At 38.6% G+C, this 19,113-nt stretch overlaps 1 protein-coding gene across 5 annotated transcripts in view; it reads right to left on the bottom strand.

Moving 5' to 3' along the window:
- Positions 1-496: 496 nt before the first annotated feature.
- Positions 497-19,113, bottom strand: part of GAB1 (GRB2 associated binding protein 1) — a 101,056-nt gene continuing 82,439 nt past the window's right edge. For 3 of the 5 annotated variants that reach the window (XM_074823730.1, XM_074823733.1, XM_074823732.1), the window contains 5 exons: positions 8,284-8,373; positions 6,071-6,164; positions 5,587-5,710; positions 2,639-2,761; positions 497-2,388 (listed from right to left, as the gene is read on the bottom strand). In XM_074823730.1, coding sequence (XP_074679831.1) covers positions 2,230-2,388; positions 2,639-2,761; positions 5,587-5,710; positions 6,071-6,164; positions 8,284-8,373 — 590 coding nt within the window. In that variant the 3' untranslated portion in view covers positions 497-2,229. The remainder of the gene's footprint in view (positions 2,389-2,638; positions 2,762-5,586; positions 5,711-6,070; positions 6,165-8,283; positions 8,374-19,113) is intronic. The other 2 variants (XM_074823734.1, XM_074823735.1) reach the window with 1 other exon arrangement.

Here is a 19,113-nt window from a genome sequence, read left to right as displayed (position 1 = left end):
AACAGCAGAGTGATTATCTAACCACATCTGTTAACGAATTACAGGCATCTCAGCAGTGGAGATGCACTGCTGTCACTGCACGGATAAAACGCTTAAAAGCCGGTGTCCTGAAACAAAACCATCATTACATTAGTCACCAAGTACTCGCCATGCCGATGGGTGCTTCAACTGTAGCGTCAGTGAAGAAGAGGTTATCACTGGATAGGAAGGCCGTCACAGCAGAGTTGAGCTATAGCTCCAGAATCTTTATGGATTTGAGCTACTTTTGATTGAGCCATCATGGTCCCCTGGCTCAAATCACTTCTGACTCCCAAAAGACTGGGAATTCAGATTATTTAGCTGCTTGGTGCAGAGATGCATTCTGAAAATTGTTTAGCTGTACATTTTTTTTGAGAGGTATTAATACAATTTTGAAAAAGTGTCGTTCGTATCTAGGCACCTTCATAGACGCATCAACATCGGTTTGCCGTTTCACAGGACTGAGTTTACACATCAAAACTGAACAACTTGATTTATTTAAAATTCACCTCAAAATGCATTGTGTTTAGTTTCTTTTTTTAAAATGAACATTCAAAGCATCAAAATATTACTAATTTAAAAAGAACCTTTGTTAAGAATAAGATAATTTACATACTGTAGGTTGTGGCTGTGAGGGGAGAGGAACAACCAATGGTAGATTAGGCACAGTACTAAGGCCAACATGCCAGAAAACAACACAGCTCTATGCACAACTTTTAAATGATCTGGACAAAATAAAACGATGGGGCGGGAAAATAAAACCAACCGCTTACTTGAGGGTGTTTGTGTAAAACAAAAAAAAGTGTTAGTAAGTTTTCTATCTAGACCTAACTCATTCACGTATTTAAAGAACTCTATCTTCTTCCAAATAACAAAAAACGTTTCTAAACCAAGGCAGATTATTATTTGGAACTGGCATAGTAAAATAAAGGATCACAGTATACAGAGCTTAAAATCCTGTACCAGGAAAGAGCAACAAGTGGTTTACAAGGGGATCATTTAAGTATATTATCTAATTTTTAAAAACAGAGATATAAAATATCAGTTGCATAGGGATTTAAACATAAGGCCAAGCAGGAGATTAAAGTAAAATAGAGATCATAAGAAGGGCACTATGGTGTCAAAACATAGTATTTCCATTTGAATTAATGTCTAATTCAAAAATCACAGTATTTTGCTAGTACTACAAACAGTGAATGTCAAACTGTCCCATTAATCTTGAACTGAAAACTGACATTAGAACTTCTAAACAGTAAAAAACTAAAGCTCATTGTCTAAACCTGATCAGTGTATTAGCACAATAGTGCTTGGTACGTACCTGATTTATATACTCTACCTTCTGTAAATAATATAAAGGTTATTTCTTGTTAATAAGTGTGAGATCACAATATTACTGCATGCCATCAGTGGTTTGCAGGCTTACTTGATATTTAATTATTCAGTCTTTAAAAGTGTAAGATCCCACCCTGCAGAATCTTCACCCATTGAACACAGAACACTGTCATTAATAAAATACAATAGAAGTTCCACCACTAACAACTAACATATAAGCCAGGATTGTAGGTCTAAACCCAGTACAGTTCATTATTATTAACTCACAGCAATTTTTGTTAGGAAGGTAACCTGTAGACTTCCAGATAATCTTGCGTGTATTAAATATAAACAAGTATGTAACTAACGGTCGTCTCTTGGCATTTCAAGTAGATTATTCAATTGTGAAAGTATTTCCGCAAAATCAATTTTAAGTTGTTAAAATGAAGTTCAAATATTAATTTCTGTATCTACATGTAGCTTAATTAACCTAAAATTGTAAGGAATAGTAGTGTAAGGAAAAAAAATTCTCCAGATGAATTAGGTGTTAAGGTACACTAACTGGGAATACCTGAACCAATGTTGTAACTGAAAAAGTGCATAAACATAGTAATACTACAAATGTGTTAACTACAGAACAAAAGGTTTTCTGAAAGCTAAGCGATACTATTTTACATGTTATTTACAGGTTGCAATTTTTCCAGAGACCACAGAGCCAATTTATGATCTTAAAATTCCTCTGATCTATTCAAAGTGTCCTTTGGCTTCCATCGTACTCAGTCAAGAACCTATTCACACACCAGTGAATCAGGTACTGTACGGACGAACAACACTGCCATTGTGGTTCTGTAATTCTTCAAAATTCACTCCTTTCTGTTCTTTGAAGAAAAAGCAGTATTTTCATTTCACGCTTTTTGTAGGTGTTTCAGATTCTGTAGACTGTCTCCCATCAGTCCATGCCTCTCGCGTGCTCTTCAGTGCTAGCGTTTTCTGCTGGTCGACTACAACGTAATCAACTCTTTCATCTGCCACGCTGCTGCCTGAACCACTGCTCTTTTTCTGGGCAAGGCAAGGGAGAGTGGAAAAAAAAAAAGTGAAAATAAATTAACAACAAAAAGTAAGTAGCTGTCACAGACAGATCTACAACAAGCACAGGTTTCTCTGAAAGGCCCAGCATAGGTGCTCCGATTGACCATTTGACAAGCTAGTTAAGATGATCTTGCTGGAGGCTCCCTCTTTCCCAGCAAGTATTTGTGAAGAAATTTTAAACTCTTGATGGCAGAAGTGCAAGAGTTGAAGATATGCTTACCTTACGAGGTGGGGTAGATTTTCCTGAATCTAGGTCCAGATCTAAATACTCTACTTGTTTATCTCCTTTAGGTTTTACCACAGGGCTGCTTCCTCCGTCAAGACTGTTGCTTCCAAATAAATTCTGAAAATATAATATAAATAACTTCAGCTACAAATGTACATGTTAATGGTCCACGCTATCAAATACACTTCATTATAAACTGCCAAAATATTAAACGTTAAAGAACTGTCTGAGAGCTCTTACAGTCAGTTAAACCATGCAAATTTCATTATATTGTATAACAATATTGTATAACCAACCCCCCAAACGTAAGGTTGCCACCAAGCCTTCCACCTAATGTCCCTTTTGTATCATGAGATAAGAATGGAGTGTGCTTTGCTCTTTTAAATGGTTACATCTCAAATTTAGCATTACTTAAGTACAAACTTTTTTATTTCCTTAAATTGCTCTTAAATACCTTACAAGAATTTCAGCCTTACAATAATGTCAAAACTTCAAATGAAACTTTCACATTTCATTCAAAAGCCATCATGATTAAGCTGAAAATCAAAAAGTATTATTCAATTGATAAGACCAAAAGATTAAAACTTTGGAAAATTTGTGTAGGGCTGCCTGAACTGAAGTTGCATTATATATACCTAAATTTCAATTAGCCCAGACTTTTACAACCTCACCTCCTCTGTCCTCTCCCAGCCTGATCCCTCCCTCTTAACAGGTGTTATAGGAACAGTACAATAGAAGGACTCTTCTCTAAAAGATAAAGAAAAAAAAGGAAGACAGAGGGCAGCAGTCAGCAAAAAATGAAGAGGAAGGCAGAAGGAAAGACAGAAGGGTAAGGCTGACAGCAACTTGAAAGAAAAAGCAGAATATTGCTGGTTTTATTAAATTAAACAGAAGTATGACATGTCCAAACAAGATGCTTCAAAGCTGATGACAGAAAAAGATGAAAAAGTATGGACTTCCTTCTAAGATGCAGTTGGAACAAATAAAAATTTCCAAAACATCCATGTAATTGGCACATTTTAAAACAAAGGCCTTCAGATATCTGGAAATGTTCAGGTTCTCTAGGAAATAAAATATTTTATGGGTTAAAGCTTCATGGGCTGGGCTTTTTAAATTGAAGTTATCCATTATATCTGTATCGTCCAACTCATTAAGTGATAACAAGGACAAACACAAACAACGCAGACAAAGTTCATTTTTGTTGCCCAAATTCTCTAAACAAATTTCTCCATATTTAACATACAAAAATCAGGTTCTGTATCAATGTTTCCAGCATAAATAAAAAGCTGTTACTCTTTAAACAGAAAATAATTGTTATTTCAAACAAACTAGACAGGCAGAACATATGCATTAGAAAACAGAAACTTTAAATATATGAAAGTGAAAGGAAATCTGTAGAACAACCTTAAAGAATGAACGGTGCAAGCAAACAGAAGATATTAATGACAGGCTGTCTGAGCTGTGATATTAATTATACCATCTTGGCACTGAAGTTAAGTCCCTGAAATGTCATTGTAAGAATCAACAGAAATCCCCAATTTCAACTTCAATTCTGCTGTGGGGAGGACTGTGGGCATAGGCGATTCTAAACCTTTGTGTAAAATGGGATGTTTCTTGCATCTGTAAAATGGGACATCACCGATTACTTACCAATGCCTCTTGCAAGAGAGGAGCTAAGTTTTTAGGTCATCAGCTCCTCACTGCTGAAGCACCCTTGACCTGGGAAGCGTGCCTGTGCTGCTGGCAGGTCAGAGCATGGGCCAGGATGCTCTGCGGGCTCCTGAGCTTGCACCCAGCCCGAGCTGCCGCAGAGAAGTTGGCGGGAGGGGCTTGCTCAGGGGGGACATAAGAGGCAGCATCCAGAGGCAGCAATGGTGAGCTGGAGGGGAGAGAGGCTAGAGGAGGTCGGGGAGAGTATCCAGAGCAGCAGGGGACGGGGAAGCAAGCAGCACTGCGAGAGGACGGGAGCCCAGGGCATAGTGAAATGGGCTAGCACATGCCATATAAAGAAGGCAGACAAACGAACAGAACAAAAAGGGTGCTAGACAGGCCCTCCCCAAAGGTCTTTCATCATGCTTTAAAGATGAAAAATGGTGCCGTACTCCCTACTAAGACGGGAAAATGTGGTGAATGCATTGAACCATACTGAAAAGCTGAGCTCAAGATACAGGTTTTCCTCCAGTGCTTCAGGGATATTCTGGACCACATTTCAGTTTAGGCCTAGGTCTACTGCTACTCTCTTACTTTAAAATACTATTATTGGTTCTTCTTCTCTCTCTCCTTCCCCCCAAACCAAACAAAAAATGGAGCATGCACCATTAACTGTTCCTAACTATCTCTTCATCTACTGCACTGCAAGCTGAATCTCTGAAACTTTAGTATCTGAGAAAATTCTCCCCCAAAGAGGAAAAAATACAGATACTCAATACACAAAGACTGCTTCTACCCTCTTCTTTGAAAAAAGTCTAATAAAAGTACACATAGCTCAGTTTTTATAGAATGTAAACAACAAATATAAATCCTTTTTTTCCCCTGTTCCCTCCAAATTTCTTAGAAGACATCCTTTTCATAAAGGTTTTTAAGCATGTCTCAGAGGTCCTAAGACAGTTGATTTCCCTTGATGTCATAATATTGAACTGGTGCATAACCCAGGACAAGCAACTACAAAGAAGAGGCAGTTTCTAGGGAAGAAGAAAAAAGGCACGTATTGAACTGTTCTGTACAATAGATACGGATACTAACAATTCTCTTTATGTACGATTATGCTCTTAACTTCGGCAGTGAAATCTTACCAAAATTACAGTTTTTCTATGGAGATTTTTATTATTATTTTGATCTAGAATTATAAAGGGAGTGATGTTGAGTGGAAGGATCTGTGTTTGCATGATTTAAAAGTAAGGACTGCACAGGAAGAGAGTAGTTAAGATGTAGATTTTACATACTGGGTCTTCAGTGGACTGATTTGGATTCATGGATACATAATTCTCTTCACTGTCGTGCGAGTCACTGCTGGAAGTTGTGCTATGAACTGAATCCGGTCTGGGAGACATGGGAAACCTGGAGGAGCTAATTACCAGGAATTATTTTACAAACAATACATCTCGAATATCTTAAACCTCCTGGTAAACAACAAAAATAAGCATATTAGAGCTGAAATTTTCACGGAAGTTTACTAGAGTGTCACATTTTTTGGTTATACACAGTCTCTTATATTTAATATTACAAAATAACAATTCATATGGACACATTTTGTTTCAATGCACAGGAGCATACATACGTGCACACACACATATACACATTCACTTCCAAAGGAAACCTCAATTTGTATTACACAGGCTAAAAATATAGTACAGATGTACACACATTTACTAACACTCTAGTCAACAAAATCAATTAAACCAAATGAGGAAAAGCTAAGAAACTTACTCTCGTGCAAAGCTTCTGGTGATAGGAGATCTCACTGGGGCTTGTAATTCTTCCCATTCAGGCAGAGGTTTTATTTCTAGTGGAGCTGGTTTTGCTATATAAGAAACAGACAATTTTAAAGCACAGAACATTCCTAAACAAATTTAATAGCTTTTCAAAGTCTAAATACCAAAAAAATACTGGTTTTAAAATTACAAATACTAGTTAGGAAAAGATGACACTGTTCAGTTATCGAAAGTCATGATGTAGTAACTTATATTTTTAATCTTTCCAGGTACTGAAAAGGAACATCAATTAGAAAAAAACCCCCACAATTTAAGAATTTTGCAATATATACTTGTATGTAGTAATTCTGTTTTGAAAAGAGACTCTGAAAATGGCAAGCATCATGTTCTGTCTTTACTCTTCCACAATGACTTGTTGAACTGACAAGCCCAGGACAGGGTTGATAGACTGTTTCAGCAGAGCCAACTCTGGGTACTTTTCTTGGCTCAGGGACAATTATTATTATGCAAACTCTGCCCTCACTGCATACATGCGCCCTTACTGATGAGGTTTCACTGCTCAAAGTGTGGGCAGAATCTGCAGCTAAGACTAAGTTTGCAAAAGTGAGAGATGAGCTAACACCCAGCTTCAATTCCAAGCGCTGCTCGGCTTGCTTCAGTGCTTACCAACAGACAAGCAGAGTAGCAGCGTGTCTGTGCCATTAATGACAGCTAACGTTGTTCTAGAAAAGGTGCCATTTTTAAATTCCATTTTCAGAACAGAATCACAAATAGCATATTAGTGAGAAACACATTATCCCTCCACCCCAGCTTGTAATAGTTCACCCCTCCTAAACGTTAGGAAAAAAAAAGTATAAAAGGACTTGTGAAAAAAAAAAAAAATCACATAGTCAAACTGCTGAATATCAACTTCACCCTCCCTAAAACTGATTTTAGAAAATAAAATGCAATGTCATTATCACAACACCCCTTCCTCTCCTCATCTTCCCCATCAGTTTGCTGCCTATTAGCAGATTTTCCAAGATCAAATGTCAGGCATGTAGCACTAGTTCATGTGGAGTAAGAACTGTCATAAGTGACCACATGAGGAACTGACAGAAATCAGTTGCTTAATCAGTGTAGTTGTCTCACAAGAAAAAAGCAGAACTGTATTCATTATACTTCCATTATATTCACTCTTCAGATTGAGTTTACTGAAAAGTCAGCTATCATATATTGAACATAAAGACTCCTGATTCAGATGTTCTGGGTAAGTATGTCTTTAGTATCCCAGTTTTCTCCTTTTCTCTGTTAAGAAGCCATAATTACACACTCTAAGCATATCAAGCCTACTCCACTAATTCTGCCACTTTAACTCATAAAAAGCTGTCACCACAGACTCAGAAGAGGAACTACAACTCATCTGTCTCAAGATATAAGGCATCATATGAGATAAGAGTGGCAGAACCAAACTTGACATAGGCAAGATGATACTAAAGCATGAGTGACAAAAATGATCAGCTTGGCTCAAGTCCTCTGTAAAGGCCTGAGACTACCTGGCAGGTATAAATGGTGGGCAAGGTACTGCTCCAGCAGAAATAGAGTCAGGACTTTGTCCAAAGCCCACTGAGAACAGCAGAAATATTTCACCCAGTTGCAATGGGCTTTAACAACCAAAGGTAATGATCAATGACGCTTCTGTAAGATTTTTAACATTGTAATCTCCTCTGCTTCTTGTGACTGTATAAGGCATGAACTCAGCACCTTCAACAAAGCCCATCAGACTAATTGCAATGCTCATTAAGATGCATAAATAAATCTCTATACTAGTAAATGATCATAGGATCAATATTTTGCTTTATTTCAGTGTTGCCAACAGCAGGAGATCCAAGTAAACAAAAGTTACTTCAACGAACTTACAGGTAAGTCATATATACTGGCTTCTAAATAAATAGACAAAAGTAAATCCAAAGTATGAACAGCTACAACTTAAGAGATCAGAACACCCATGTAAATGTCAAGGAAATGTTTCCATGAGCTGTTCAAGCCAGAAGGACCTTAATTCCTCATATAGGAAACTTTTCGCTTGGCAAGGAAAACACATCCATGATCTTAGATTATAATAGAAGACTATACAAGAGTTACAGTTATTCTAGAATAACAGTTGTCTTAATTTTGTTTTACTTATTTTTATAAAGCTCCATATACATACAGTGCTAAAGTACATACCCTTTCTTCTTGTAGTAAAGTCACCTATGGTTTGTGAATCAGTTCGCTCTAAACCATGTGGTTTAGGTCTTAAAATTTTAGGACTTTGACCTAATTGGTAAAAAGAAGACTCTCTTAATAATATTCTATTTGTAACTGGAAAATGGAATTTTGTAAATAAACAGCACAACCCCCTGCAGAAAGGTTAACGCCACAAGCATAAGCAAGCTGCTGAAGGAGAGTTTTACAGTCTAGCTAGGTCTCACACTAAGGGCTTAAGCACCAAACCAGAAACAAAGAAAACACTGCATGCAAGTAATTTGTTGAAGGCAAGCATAAAAGGTGTACAAAAAGGCTAAAAAGTGAATCAACAAATATTGTAACTGATCATTACTATTAACTGGTTTCAAATTGCATTACATAAAAAAATTCCATATTTGAGGAATAGCTAGTTTCAGATGCAAGTTAAGAAATTAAATCCTCTTTAGTCACAATATTATTCTGCAAATAGCGATACTCTTGGGACGTCTCCTACCCACCGTGCATCTCCCACTTGAGAAGCCCCAAGAATCTTTTTCCACACTGTATTTGTTAAACTTGTTCCCCAGAGGTCTTTAACTGTCTGTACCAAAACCACCTCTGACCTTGCAGACACAGGGGGACTTTCTTTCCAAGCTCCCAGCCTGCATACTGTCCCCCTCCATGACACAACCCAACCTTCAACACAAATGACCCTGTCATAAAATCACCTCCTCTAAGCCTTTTTAAAATCGTATATACCTATATACAAGCGCAGTAGATGCACTAATCATTCCCCAATATGTTATGCTATCATGCTATTAGCATAACATTCCCCTATGTTATGCTATCACACAACATTAACACTCTAGATGAATCTGGTAACAAGGTGGAGAGTACAAACTAAGAGAACAGTAGAGTCAATAAGCTCCCTACAGGCAATAATATAACCCCTCTCCCAAAAAGGAAGTCCTTGGCCAACTTGACCAAACTCGAGTGTTTCAGGTCACACCATCTATTTTAAATAAATATGATCAATAATGCATAACAACCCTAACCTTTCATGAAAGTCTATCTGACAAAGTGTTAATATTAGAAAAGGCGAGTGCCTTCAAGCGGTACACCAAGAAGCCATATGAGAGGTAGATCTTTACAATAAGCCAAATAAAAAGCTTAAGTCTGATTATGTTAGAAAGTTGCCCTACAGCACAAAATGGAACAGGTCTGGTACAGACTCACATGTAGGCTGGTACTACCAGCAACGAGTGAGAATGCTTTGTGAGAAATAAACTTGGCAACAAACACCAGAAGTTTGCAAATCTCTACCCCAAGGGTTTTGCATATGAAGTGCTCTATTACTGTTATCACTGAAGTATTGGGAATAATCAAGTAACAACAAGAAAGGTAAACAGAAAGGGTTTTTTTACTGTATCTTAACTTCTACACAGTGCTTCTGAGATACCATGCAGGTTCCTTAAAAAGAAAAGGTACATGAAATTATTTTCACACAGACAGTTCTTTTCACTCTTTCAAAAATCAGATGCTCCCTTAAATGGCTCAAAGGGCCAATGAAAAGGCCAAGCAGTTGGGCAATGGTGACCAAAGACCCAGACTGTAAAGTGGTACAGAAAGCATTTCTGTAAAGTATGCTGTTGACTGGAGCTAAGTCAAAAGCACGACCCAACATGTTGGCATAGCTCATTCTGAGCTGATTCAATATTAAGTACCTTGCCTACAACTCTATGATAAAAGCTTGCCTATATAAAAAGACCAAGATCTTAAAATCAATTGAACAAATGTAGAAGTTAAAATTAAAACACCTTTTATTAAGAACAACTTGATGCTTCATATAACTACCTCATCATATTAATTTTGTGTTCCACAGTTTTATAATCTGATTTAAAAGACATCTGTCCCAATACAACTCAATTTAAAATGCCGATCAACGCATTGACGTACAAGCACAGATAGAAAGTACGGTGAGAAATCTATCAGACGTAATAGGATTAATGAAATTATTTAACCAGTGTGTACTTTAAAACCTCTCTGCTCTTACAGCCAAACATAGGCTGAAGTGCCTGAAGCCCATAATACAGAAGATAAGCGCAAGGAACTCAGGGCTATGATTCATTATTTCTACTCCTGTTAATGATGCTACGTGGTCTTGCGCAGCTAACCTTCCTGAACTATGATTATCCCCATTTGAAAAATGTGGATATTATGTAACTGCCTGCCTCATACTTAATTTAGCACTTATAAACCATTCTGACACTTTCAGAGAAGCTATATAAATAAGGACAGTTCCCTACAATTTCTCTTCTGTATCAGACAAGAACATACAAAATGTTCCAGCATAAAATAAACTCACTGAGCTTTCATTTCTTCCTGCTGAATGACTGTTCAACCTAAATAAATTTGGTGGCAAAACAGCCAGCCACCGACCAGCCAGGATAATGCAATTCCTCTAGTTTAATATGTCACAGAGAATTAAAATGTTTGTACAGGGTTTATTTTTTCTGCCCTAAAAAACAAAAGGCCTAATCTCTGTTGAGGGGCTTATTCTGTGCAACAGAAAAGACCCTGACACCAGGCAAAGGAGAAGGAGAGGGGGGATCACAATCACAAAACTGAGGTTACTTATTTGTGTCTGTAGTGCAGAATTCCTCCAGCCTGTTTTTGCCCATTTAAGAAGATAAAGTAACACGAGCTAGGGCACAGAAAGTCCTTAATAATATCCCTCACTCCCTCAAGAGACATAATTTTAATAAATCCATCTGAAATTTCAGAAGTGCCATTCTTTATCTAAAAATTGACAGTTGTCACCATCTTAAGCCAAATCTGTGAAGAGAACTACATATTTTTTAGAACTTTACAACTTGAGTATTGTGACTGAAATTCCTGAGTAACCTCACTAATTTTCTCCAAGAGCACGTCCTAGTACTTCTGAGAAGCAGCAACCTGAATACAATGCAGAGAAGGAAGTGCCTCACACCTGTACAGCAGACTGGCCTCCAACATCTGTTCTATTCAGAAATAATCACTAAATGCAAGTGTCACAGGGTGTGAAGCTCAGTGAAGGTGGAAGGACAGTAGCAGGTCTCTACGGAAAGCCTGGCTCCATACAGCATTCCAATGTCAGCAGTACTGAGGAACACACTTCATGTGGTTTAGGCTCACAGGCCCAAATTTCATAGAACCACAGATTGGTTTGGGTTGGAAGGGACCCTAAAGACCATCTAGTCCCATGCCCTCTCCCATGGGCAGGGACACCTTCCACTAGACCAGGTTGCTCAAAGCCCTGTCCAACCTGGCCTTGAACCCTTCCAGGGAGGGGGCAGCCACAGCTTCTCTGGGCAACCTGTGCCAGGGCCTCACCGTCGTCACAGGAAAGAGTTTCTTCCTTATATCTCATCTAAATCTGCCCAAGCCATTACCCCTTGTCCTATCACTACACGCCCTGATAAAGAGTCCCTCCCCATCTTTCCTGTAGCCCCTTTCAGTACTGGAAGGCCACTCTAAGGTCTCTCTGGAGCCTTCTCTTCTCCAGGCTGAACACCCCCAACTCTCTCAGCCTGTCCTCACAGGGGAGGTGCTCCAACCCCCTGATCATCTTTGTGGCCTCCTCTGGACCCACTCAAGCAGGTCCGTGTCCTTCTGATGTTGGTGCTCCCAGAGCTGGACACAGCACTGCAGGGGGGGGTCTCACAAGAGCGGTGTAGAGGGGGAGAATCCCCTCCCTCAACCTGCTGCTCACACTTCTCTTGATGCAGCCCAGGACATGGTTGGCTTTCTGGTCTGTGAGCACACATTGCTGGCTCACAGTCAGTTTTCCATCCGCTAATACCCCCAAGTCCTTCTCCTCAGGGCTGCTCTCAATCCACTCTTTGCCCAGCCTGTATTTGTGCTTGGGATTGCCCCGACCCATGGGCAGGACCTTGCACGTGGCCTTGTTGAACTCCATGAGGTTTGCACGGGCCCACCTCTCGCGCCTGTCCAGGTCCCTCTGGATGGCACATCCCTTCCCTCCAGCAGGTCGACCGCACCACACAGCTTGGTGTCGTCGGCAAATTTGCTGAGGGTGCACTCGACAAAATTAGCTTATCTAGTGTTTAGGCACTCAGATAAGACAACACTTTTAACTTACAGGCCTATTCTTGGAAAGATAAATCTGGGTAAAAAAATATAGGGTTTATATATATATTTTTGAACTCTAAAGGAAGTAAGTTGTGTTGCAACACTACTGGATGCAAACCTACAAGGGAAAAAAACCCCAAATAAGTTATGGCAAGTGAAACCAACCAAACAAGAAGTGAAAATTAGATGTTTTCACTGTTCAGTCAAGTCACCACCTGTGAAATGCAAAGTGTTACAGCCAGGAGAGAGAAGCTCATCTTCTGCACGTTCTATCAGACAAATACTGTGCAAGAGCACTCTGAGCTGAAAAAATCACTAATGAAGTCTATTTTTCTAACAAATGGATGCTTGTAAAAACTGCCAAGCAGAACAAGTGATTATGGATCTAGCATTAGAGTGCACTCAAACGGCATGAATTCTGCTCCTGGCATTTCGGTGTGTGTCAATGCTGCCTTTGTCTGAGAAGACATCAGGAGAAGAGTCCATTTCACATGTTTGCTTTTGTTTCAAATAATGGTTTAAAGTGAAAAACCTTTTGGTTTTTCCATCGGCTAATGTATTCTTCTCTTTTTGTTTTCCATAAAACACTTGGAACATAATATTGGGGGGAAAAAGGGGGTCCCACTGCAGCAAATTCCTGCATCAGTGTAGGTGGGTCCTAACATTTTTGGCTTTGAGGATGTAAGCTACTCACTGAAGAGCCTCATTTGTTTTCAGGCTATCGCCTTGAAGCTCTAAGCACTAAACAAGATTTCTGTTAAGAACACTTCTTTTCTGACTGGCTGCTTGCTCCATGGCTTGCTGGCAAGGGATTTTACGTCAGGAAATTGCAAACATCCTCACGAAAGAGGCCAACGCTCTATTTAAATACCAGTTATTTAGGGCTTAAAATTTTAAGGTAAATCCACTAACGTGACATAAAATTTAAGAAATCCGTGATCTTTTAATGCCGTTTCCTGGCCAACAGGACTAATCCTCATGAGATGAGGAGATCAGCCGTAGGAATGCTAGAGCAGTGCTTTACTTAGAATAGGAGGGGGAGAGCAAAAGGCAGAAACAGCCACATAAGTGCCCTGCATCCACAAAAGTACTTTCAGAGAAACATAACAACAGTTTCTTGTTTCCATTTAAAAATACGCATCTTTCCACCTTTTCTCTGCAATTAAAGGAAACTGAAATTCGCACTGAGGTCCAAGAATTCCAGTGCTCAGAACCACTGTAAATTTTCCCTTAAAAAACAAGGCTGAAGCTCACAGTCTTACTCCCACAGGGTTTATTATTTGGTTTTCAATTCTGCAGAATAACCTCCCCCTTTCCTCATCCTCCTCTTCCTCACCCCAGTGAACTCTGATTCCCGAGTATACGGTCTTCAGCACAGAGCTCTACAAATATCCTGAATTTGCTTTTTCATCTCTGTTTTTATTAAGACTATTTCCTGCCAAGGTACTTCTAATTAGAAACATGTATTTAGTTATACAACATTCACATCCATTTCCATACTAGTATCCAGCAACAAATAGGAATATCAATTGTGTGCTTAGTTCTGGTCAGTGATACCACATGGATGGGGATAACTAGTCTCTTTAGGACAGTAAAAACAAGCTGAAATCAACTTATTATTTCAATATTAAGAAATATAAAAAGCAGTCATCTAAAGAGAGGCTCTCCAGTTTTCTTAGCCATCTTTATCTTCTCAAAGTAACTTCTCTCAGAGCACTGGTTCTTAGAATGCTCCAGAAATTAAGAATGAATTGGAAAAAAAATCTGATTATAAAGAAGTCCAACTGCATCTGACAGCTAAAGTTCACTGGTATTTATAAAATATTTGCCAAATGCCATAAAAACTATTCAGAGAATACCAAAGCTATTAATCATCCAAATACTACTTGACTGCTCTAATTTGCAAGTAACTCTACATGTCTGTATTTAAAAACCCCCCAAAGCACAATGAACTAAAAGCATTCAATAACTAAGACAGTGTTTTAAGACCAAAGTACAATGTTCTGGTGTGTTTATTGATTAGTAGTTTAAAGCTGCAGTAAGATTCATTAAGTCCAAGGGATACTACTTGAGATCACTTCCCCTTTTTTTTTTTTTTAAAAACAAAGCACAAAAAACTAACAGTCTAACTTGTTCAGTGGAAAAATCAAGCCTATCATTAAGTCTATAAAAAAAGTCAATGCAATAGCAATACGTATATCAAAAACTGTTTCCTTAAAAAGGCATTAAGCACACAGTAAAGAAAAGAAAAGTTGTATGGAGGGAATTAAAAATAGAGTATTATTACCTGGGTTGTCATCTTCCTGCTTTCCCTAGCATCTTTGATGTTCAACACTACCATCTCTACTGCTAGTATCAGAGCCAGTCTTGCAGTTTGTCTTTGGAAAACTCAGATGTTAAATTTTTTTAAAACCATTACGTTCAGTAGACCATAGCTTCCTTTGCAGCTGTGATACAGCCATCCAAATGAAATCTTTTACTTGAAGTTATTTGTTGTTTCAAGTTTTGTAAGGCAAATCACAGCTGCAAGTTAAGGACTGGTGTCTCGGAAAAAAGAGCTATATAAATTTCATTTAAAGCTAGTAAGTAAAAACTAGCCTTGTAGAAGTAATTTAGTACAGCCATGGAGGAAGTGTAATTTTCAGCTAAATAAAAGTCTTTGGAGCTTGTGGGGAAAAAAAGAAGGAAAAAACCCCAATAAATTTGTATTCAGCCTGCTTTAGGAACTCTGAAGAAGCACCAAAACATCCCCCAAAATCTTATTTTTTTTTTAATTCCTATATGGAATGAACAGGAGATGTAACTTCTGACAGTAAATGGAAGGATTAAACGCATTGATTTCTTAAAAGTAAAATGAACAGTACTTCTGCTCAGAAAAGTCATCATGAAAATTACAGTTTCCTTTCAGTTAAGTTCTTGTTGCTGATTAAAATCACCATTCACAATTTTTCAATGCCTACTTGTCCTAAAGCCTGAGAAAATGAGTGATTCTTTATTTAAGAATATGCAAGACAATCATGACAGTGTAGAACACTGCAGTGTTGCCAACTTCTAATTATTATTATTTTAAAATAAATGTCAGCTCCTGTTGTCACAAATGCCTTAACTGTTTCTCTGAAGTTTTATTTCAGGATCATGTGGTGCTCCTGCTATATCAGGATGTGCAATATGCTCACATTGTCCAACTCAGACGCTCAAACACGTAAATATTTAACAAGGGAACCGTTCACTAGGCTATTTATAACTAACTTCATGATTAATGAGGGTTCTTAATTTCCTTAACAACCACCTATTTTGCTTGGGATTTTTATAGCATCATACTACACTACAACAACGAGTGATTATGCCGGTCATCCAGAGCATCACAGTGGGTCCTATGGGGGCCAGAATGTGGCAGATGCTTCCTGCCACATGAAAGCTCTGTACACAATTACCTCTTCAAAGCAGGCCTATGCTCTTAAATAAAGAAAATTGGAATTTTCTATAAAGTTCATCTGTTTGGGAGATGCTCATGAGTAGTCATGGCAAAGATACAGCCATATTTTTATAAGCAATCCACATATTTGCAGCTTAACCACACAAATTATGTCTTGTAACATCTTAAATGAGAAAAATCCATGAGAAAAAACCACCAGATAAAATTTTTAACATTTTTAAAACAATCACAAGTCCCAACTCTATGAGAATTTTTTTCCTCTCCCTTGGTTTCTTTTGTTTGTTTGTTTTGTTGTTTTCAACGTGCAACTGGGTATTTTGTTGGCATGAAAAGAAATGGGTGCATCACCCGCTGTCTCTAAATCCTAGTTTACCACTTGCTGGGCTGAAAATTACCAGGGCCAAGCAGCAGTCTCTTTTAAAGGCAATCGTATGGACTCAACTTGCATGAAGCATCTCAGACTAAATGTGGATATACTTTTGTTGAAAGAGAAGTCTTCTGTAAAAAACATAAAGGTGAAAATGCACTACACTAGCTATTGGTTATTTTTGTCATTAGCAAAATAATCTGTGCAATCCAACCCAAAACTAGGACTGAAAATCTTGTTTAAAATTGTCTTGAATGCAATTAACTTCTAACAGTATTCGGGCAAATACAATTGCTATTCAAGACAAACAGAGCCAAGTCCAGTACCATGTTGCAGGCTGAGAATCCCAAGTTTTTTACTGTCTCTGTCAGCATTCTCCTTAGTGATCCTGAGTGCATTGTACTATCACAGCTCCCATGACCCTGGACTAGGATCTGTGCTAAACTGAACACTCTCGTAAAGTGTTTTTAAGTACTATGGACCCAGAACATTACCAAAAATGGTAGTGTTACACTGTATTTATATGAATGAGATTTAACTTTTTCATTCTATCATGGTTGTGAATTGTTAATTCAGACATATTCCCACGGTTCATATATTTCTTTTCAGAACCTTGAAAAACCTACTTTGGTACAGAGACATGCTGCCCCTCAGAAAAGAGAAGTTACCAAGTTACAGTATGTAGGGCATCAAACCAAGAGTTTGAAGAAATAAATTCCTCCATCACCAATTCCATCATTGACTTAGCTGTTTGATTCAGATATTGAAAAACTATGTTTTGTCACTCGAGATGGCAAGCACACATTTCTTACGAGCTTCAAACTTTACAGCTGAGATGTACACACACACTCTAAATGTTACACAGCTATAAGGAGTCCTTCTAGCGAGCTCCTAAATGAGTGCTTTAAAACCCCATAAATCTTACTTTGGAGTTGTTTGGTCTCAAAAGTCTTCCTTCCTATCCCTGGAAATAAATCATGGGGCAGTAGGGGGTCATTATCATGCGCAGAGGCTCAGACACCCCTCATCTCTCAAATGCTGCTGCCTGACCTATAAAAACCAGTTCACACCCTACCCCTTTTATTTTCAACAATGCACTTGCCTTGATCTGACTTACATCACGTTTGTACTGAAGATTAAGATCGTCTAGACTCACAGACCTCTGTCAGGCCTTAAAACATTCTTGTGGACTGCCAGCACAGCCACCCTGGACCTGCCTTGCTACAGAGCAGTTCCCTGTGGAGCAGCAAAATGTTCACTAGAGTCCTGCAAGCTGTCAACAGGATGGAGATCACAGGATCCATTGCCTCGTATCACAACCCTTTTCAGATATTTTGAAGAGCCCCAGGGAAAGCACGAAGTGGAACAGAAGAGAACTTGGCAGTTCTTTGCTGCCTTAGCTGTCTAGGGAGTCTTTGCTTCACTGCATTTGGGCACCTTTAATTCTACCACTCCTTCTTGGATAAATAGTATTTTGAGGAAGGAACATGCGACCATCAAAACAAATGTCACCTAATCGCTCTGTGGCAGAACCAGTCACAGTCTTCGAACAATTCGGGGAATAAGACCCAACTGCATGGATGAATGCAATATTTCTTCTGCTTGAAGCCTTTTGCTAGCAACAATGCTTCTAATTTAGCATCACAGCTACATGCAACTGTGGCAAGCTAAAGCAGCCAAAAAGCAGAAACAAAATCAATATAGATAATGGTTCTTTATAATCAAAGAAATAGCACCCTGAAAAATTAAAAAACAGATTATTTTTGTCATTCAATTACAGGTGAATGCAGAAAAGCACCTGGGCAAATGCTCTCCATTTTGTCCCAAGCAATATATCACTTACCTTTTGGTATGCTTCTCTAAAGAAATAGTAAAGCACTTTGATTCAAGTTATTGGGGCAGGAAGCCAACACCATGTTTTGATATTACTTTCAAGACTTCCAGAAAGTACTGGAAGCTCCCCGCACTTAAAGAAGCAGCTGTGAGCTAGAAAAATGAAACTACATGAAAATGTAGTGTAATCTCAAGGCTATATATTTACTTTTTTTAAAAAAAGTAGTTATTTTTTAACCCGTTTTCTAGAACGAAGCTCTTCTAGAAACCAGTGGAAGACAGACACAGTGTATCTCACAGCTCACCATGGCTCCTGGCCCAGGCTACTCCTTCAGGCAGGAAGACTGAAGAGCCTCAGGCTCTCACAGCAGGGCTGCGCAAATACCCTCCTCGGAAGAACATACACATACTTTAGTGAATTTTAGACCTATTTATTACCTACATTTAGTTTACCCATGTTATTGATTTTTCGTAACTCAGTCCTCTGTCACAGTTGCTACTTTTACGCATTCTATTCTTAAAAATTTGGAGGATTTTAACAATTTAGTAAGTTAACCGAACATCAGGTGCTTATATCAGAGCTGTGAAGACACAGACATTACAGTCACTGCTGCTGACAGACAGATTGCCAGATCCTTGCTGCCTGACACATTATTCTTCAAAGACAGCAGAATCAGAAGTAACTTGAGTATGTGCTTCATCTCAGGTTTACAAAACAGAAACAGCAGAGGGGAGAGCAGGCTATATGCAACAGAACGGCCACTGCCATCACCGAGCCCTCCATCTTCCACCCTTGTCAAACTATACTGCCTGTAAGCAGTAAGCCCTTAAACCAAAGAAAAATAGAGAAGATGCTAAGCGTACAGATTTGACAACAAAAGGCAGTGCATTCTTTATGGGCTAGTTTCACTGCATTATTTGTCAAATGCATTTTTAGCACTGAACATAACAAACTTGCCTGGCCCACACAGAAATTACCGAGCTAGAGCTAATGCTCACGTGAAAGGGGATGGTGATATTTCTCATAACAAGGATAGCTACCAAAAAGAAATTGTTACATGGA

Source organism: Strix aluco, chromosome 4 (assembly GCF_031877795.1).
Source record: "Strix aluco isolate bStrAlu1 chromosome 4, bStrAlu1.hap1, whole genome shotgun sequence".
NCBI classification, from domain to species: Eukaryota; Metazoa; Chordata; class Aves; order Strigiformes; family Strigidae; genus Strix; species Strix aluco.
This window is presented reverse-complemented; position numbering and strand designations above follow the sequence as displayed.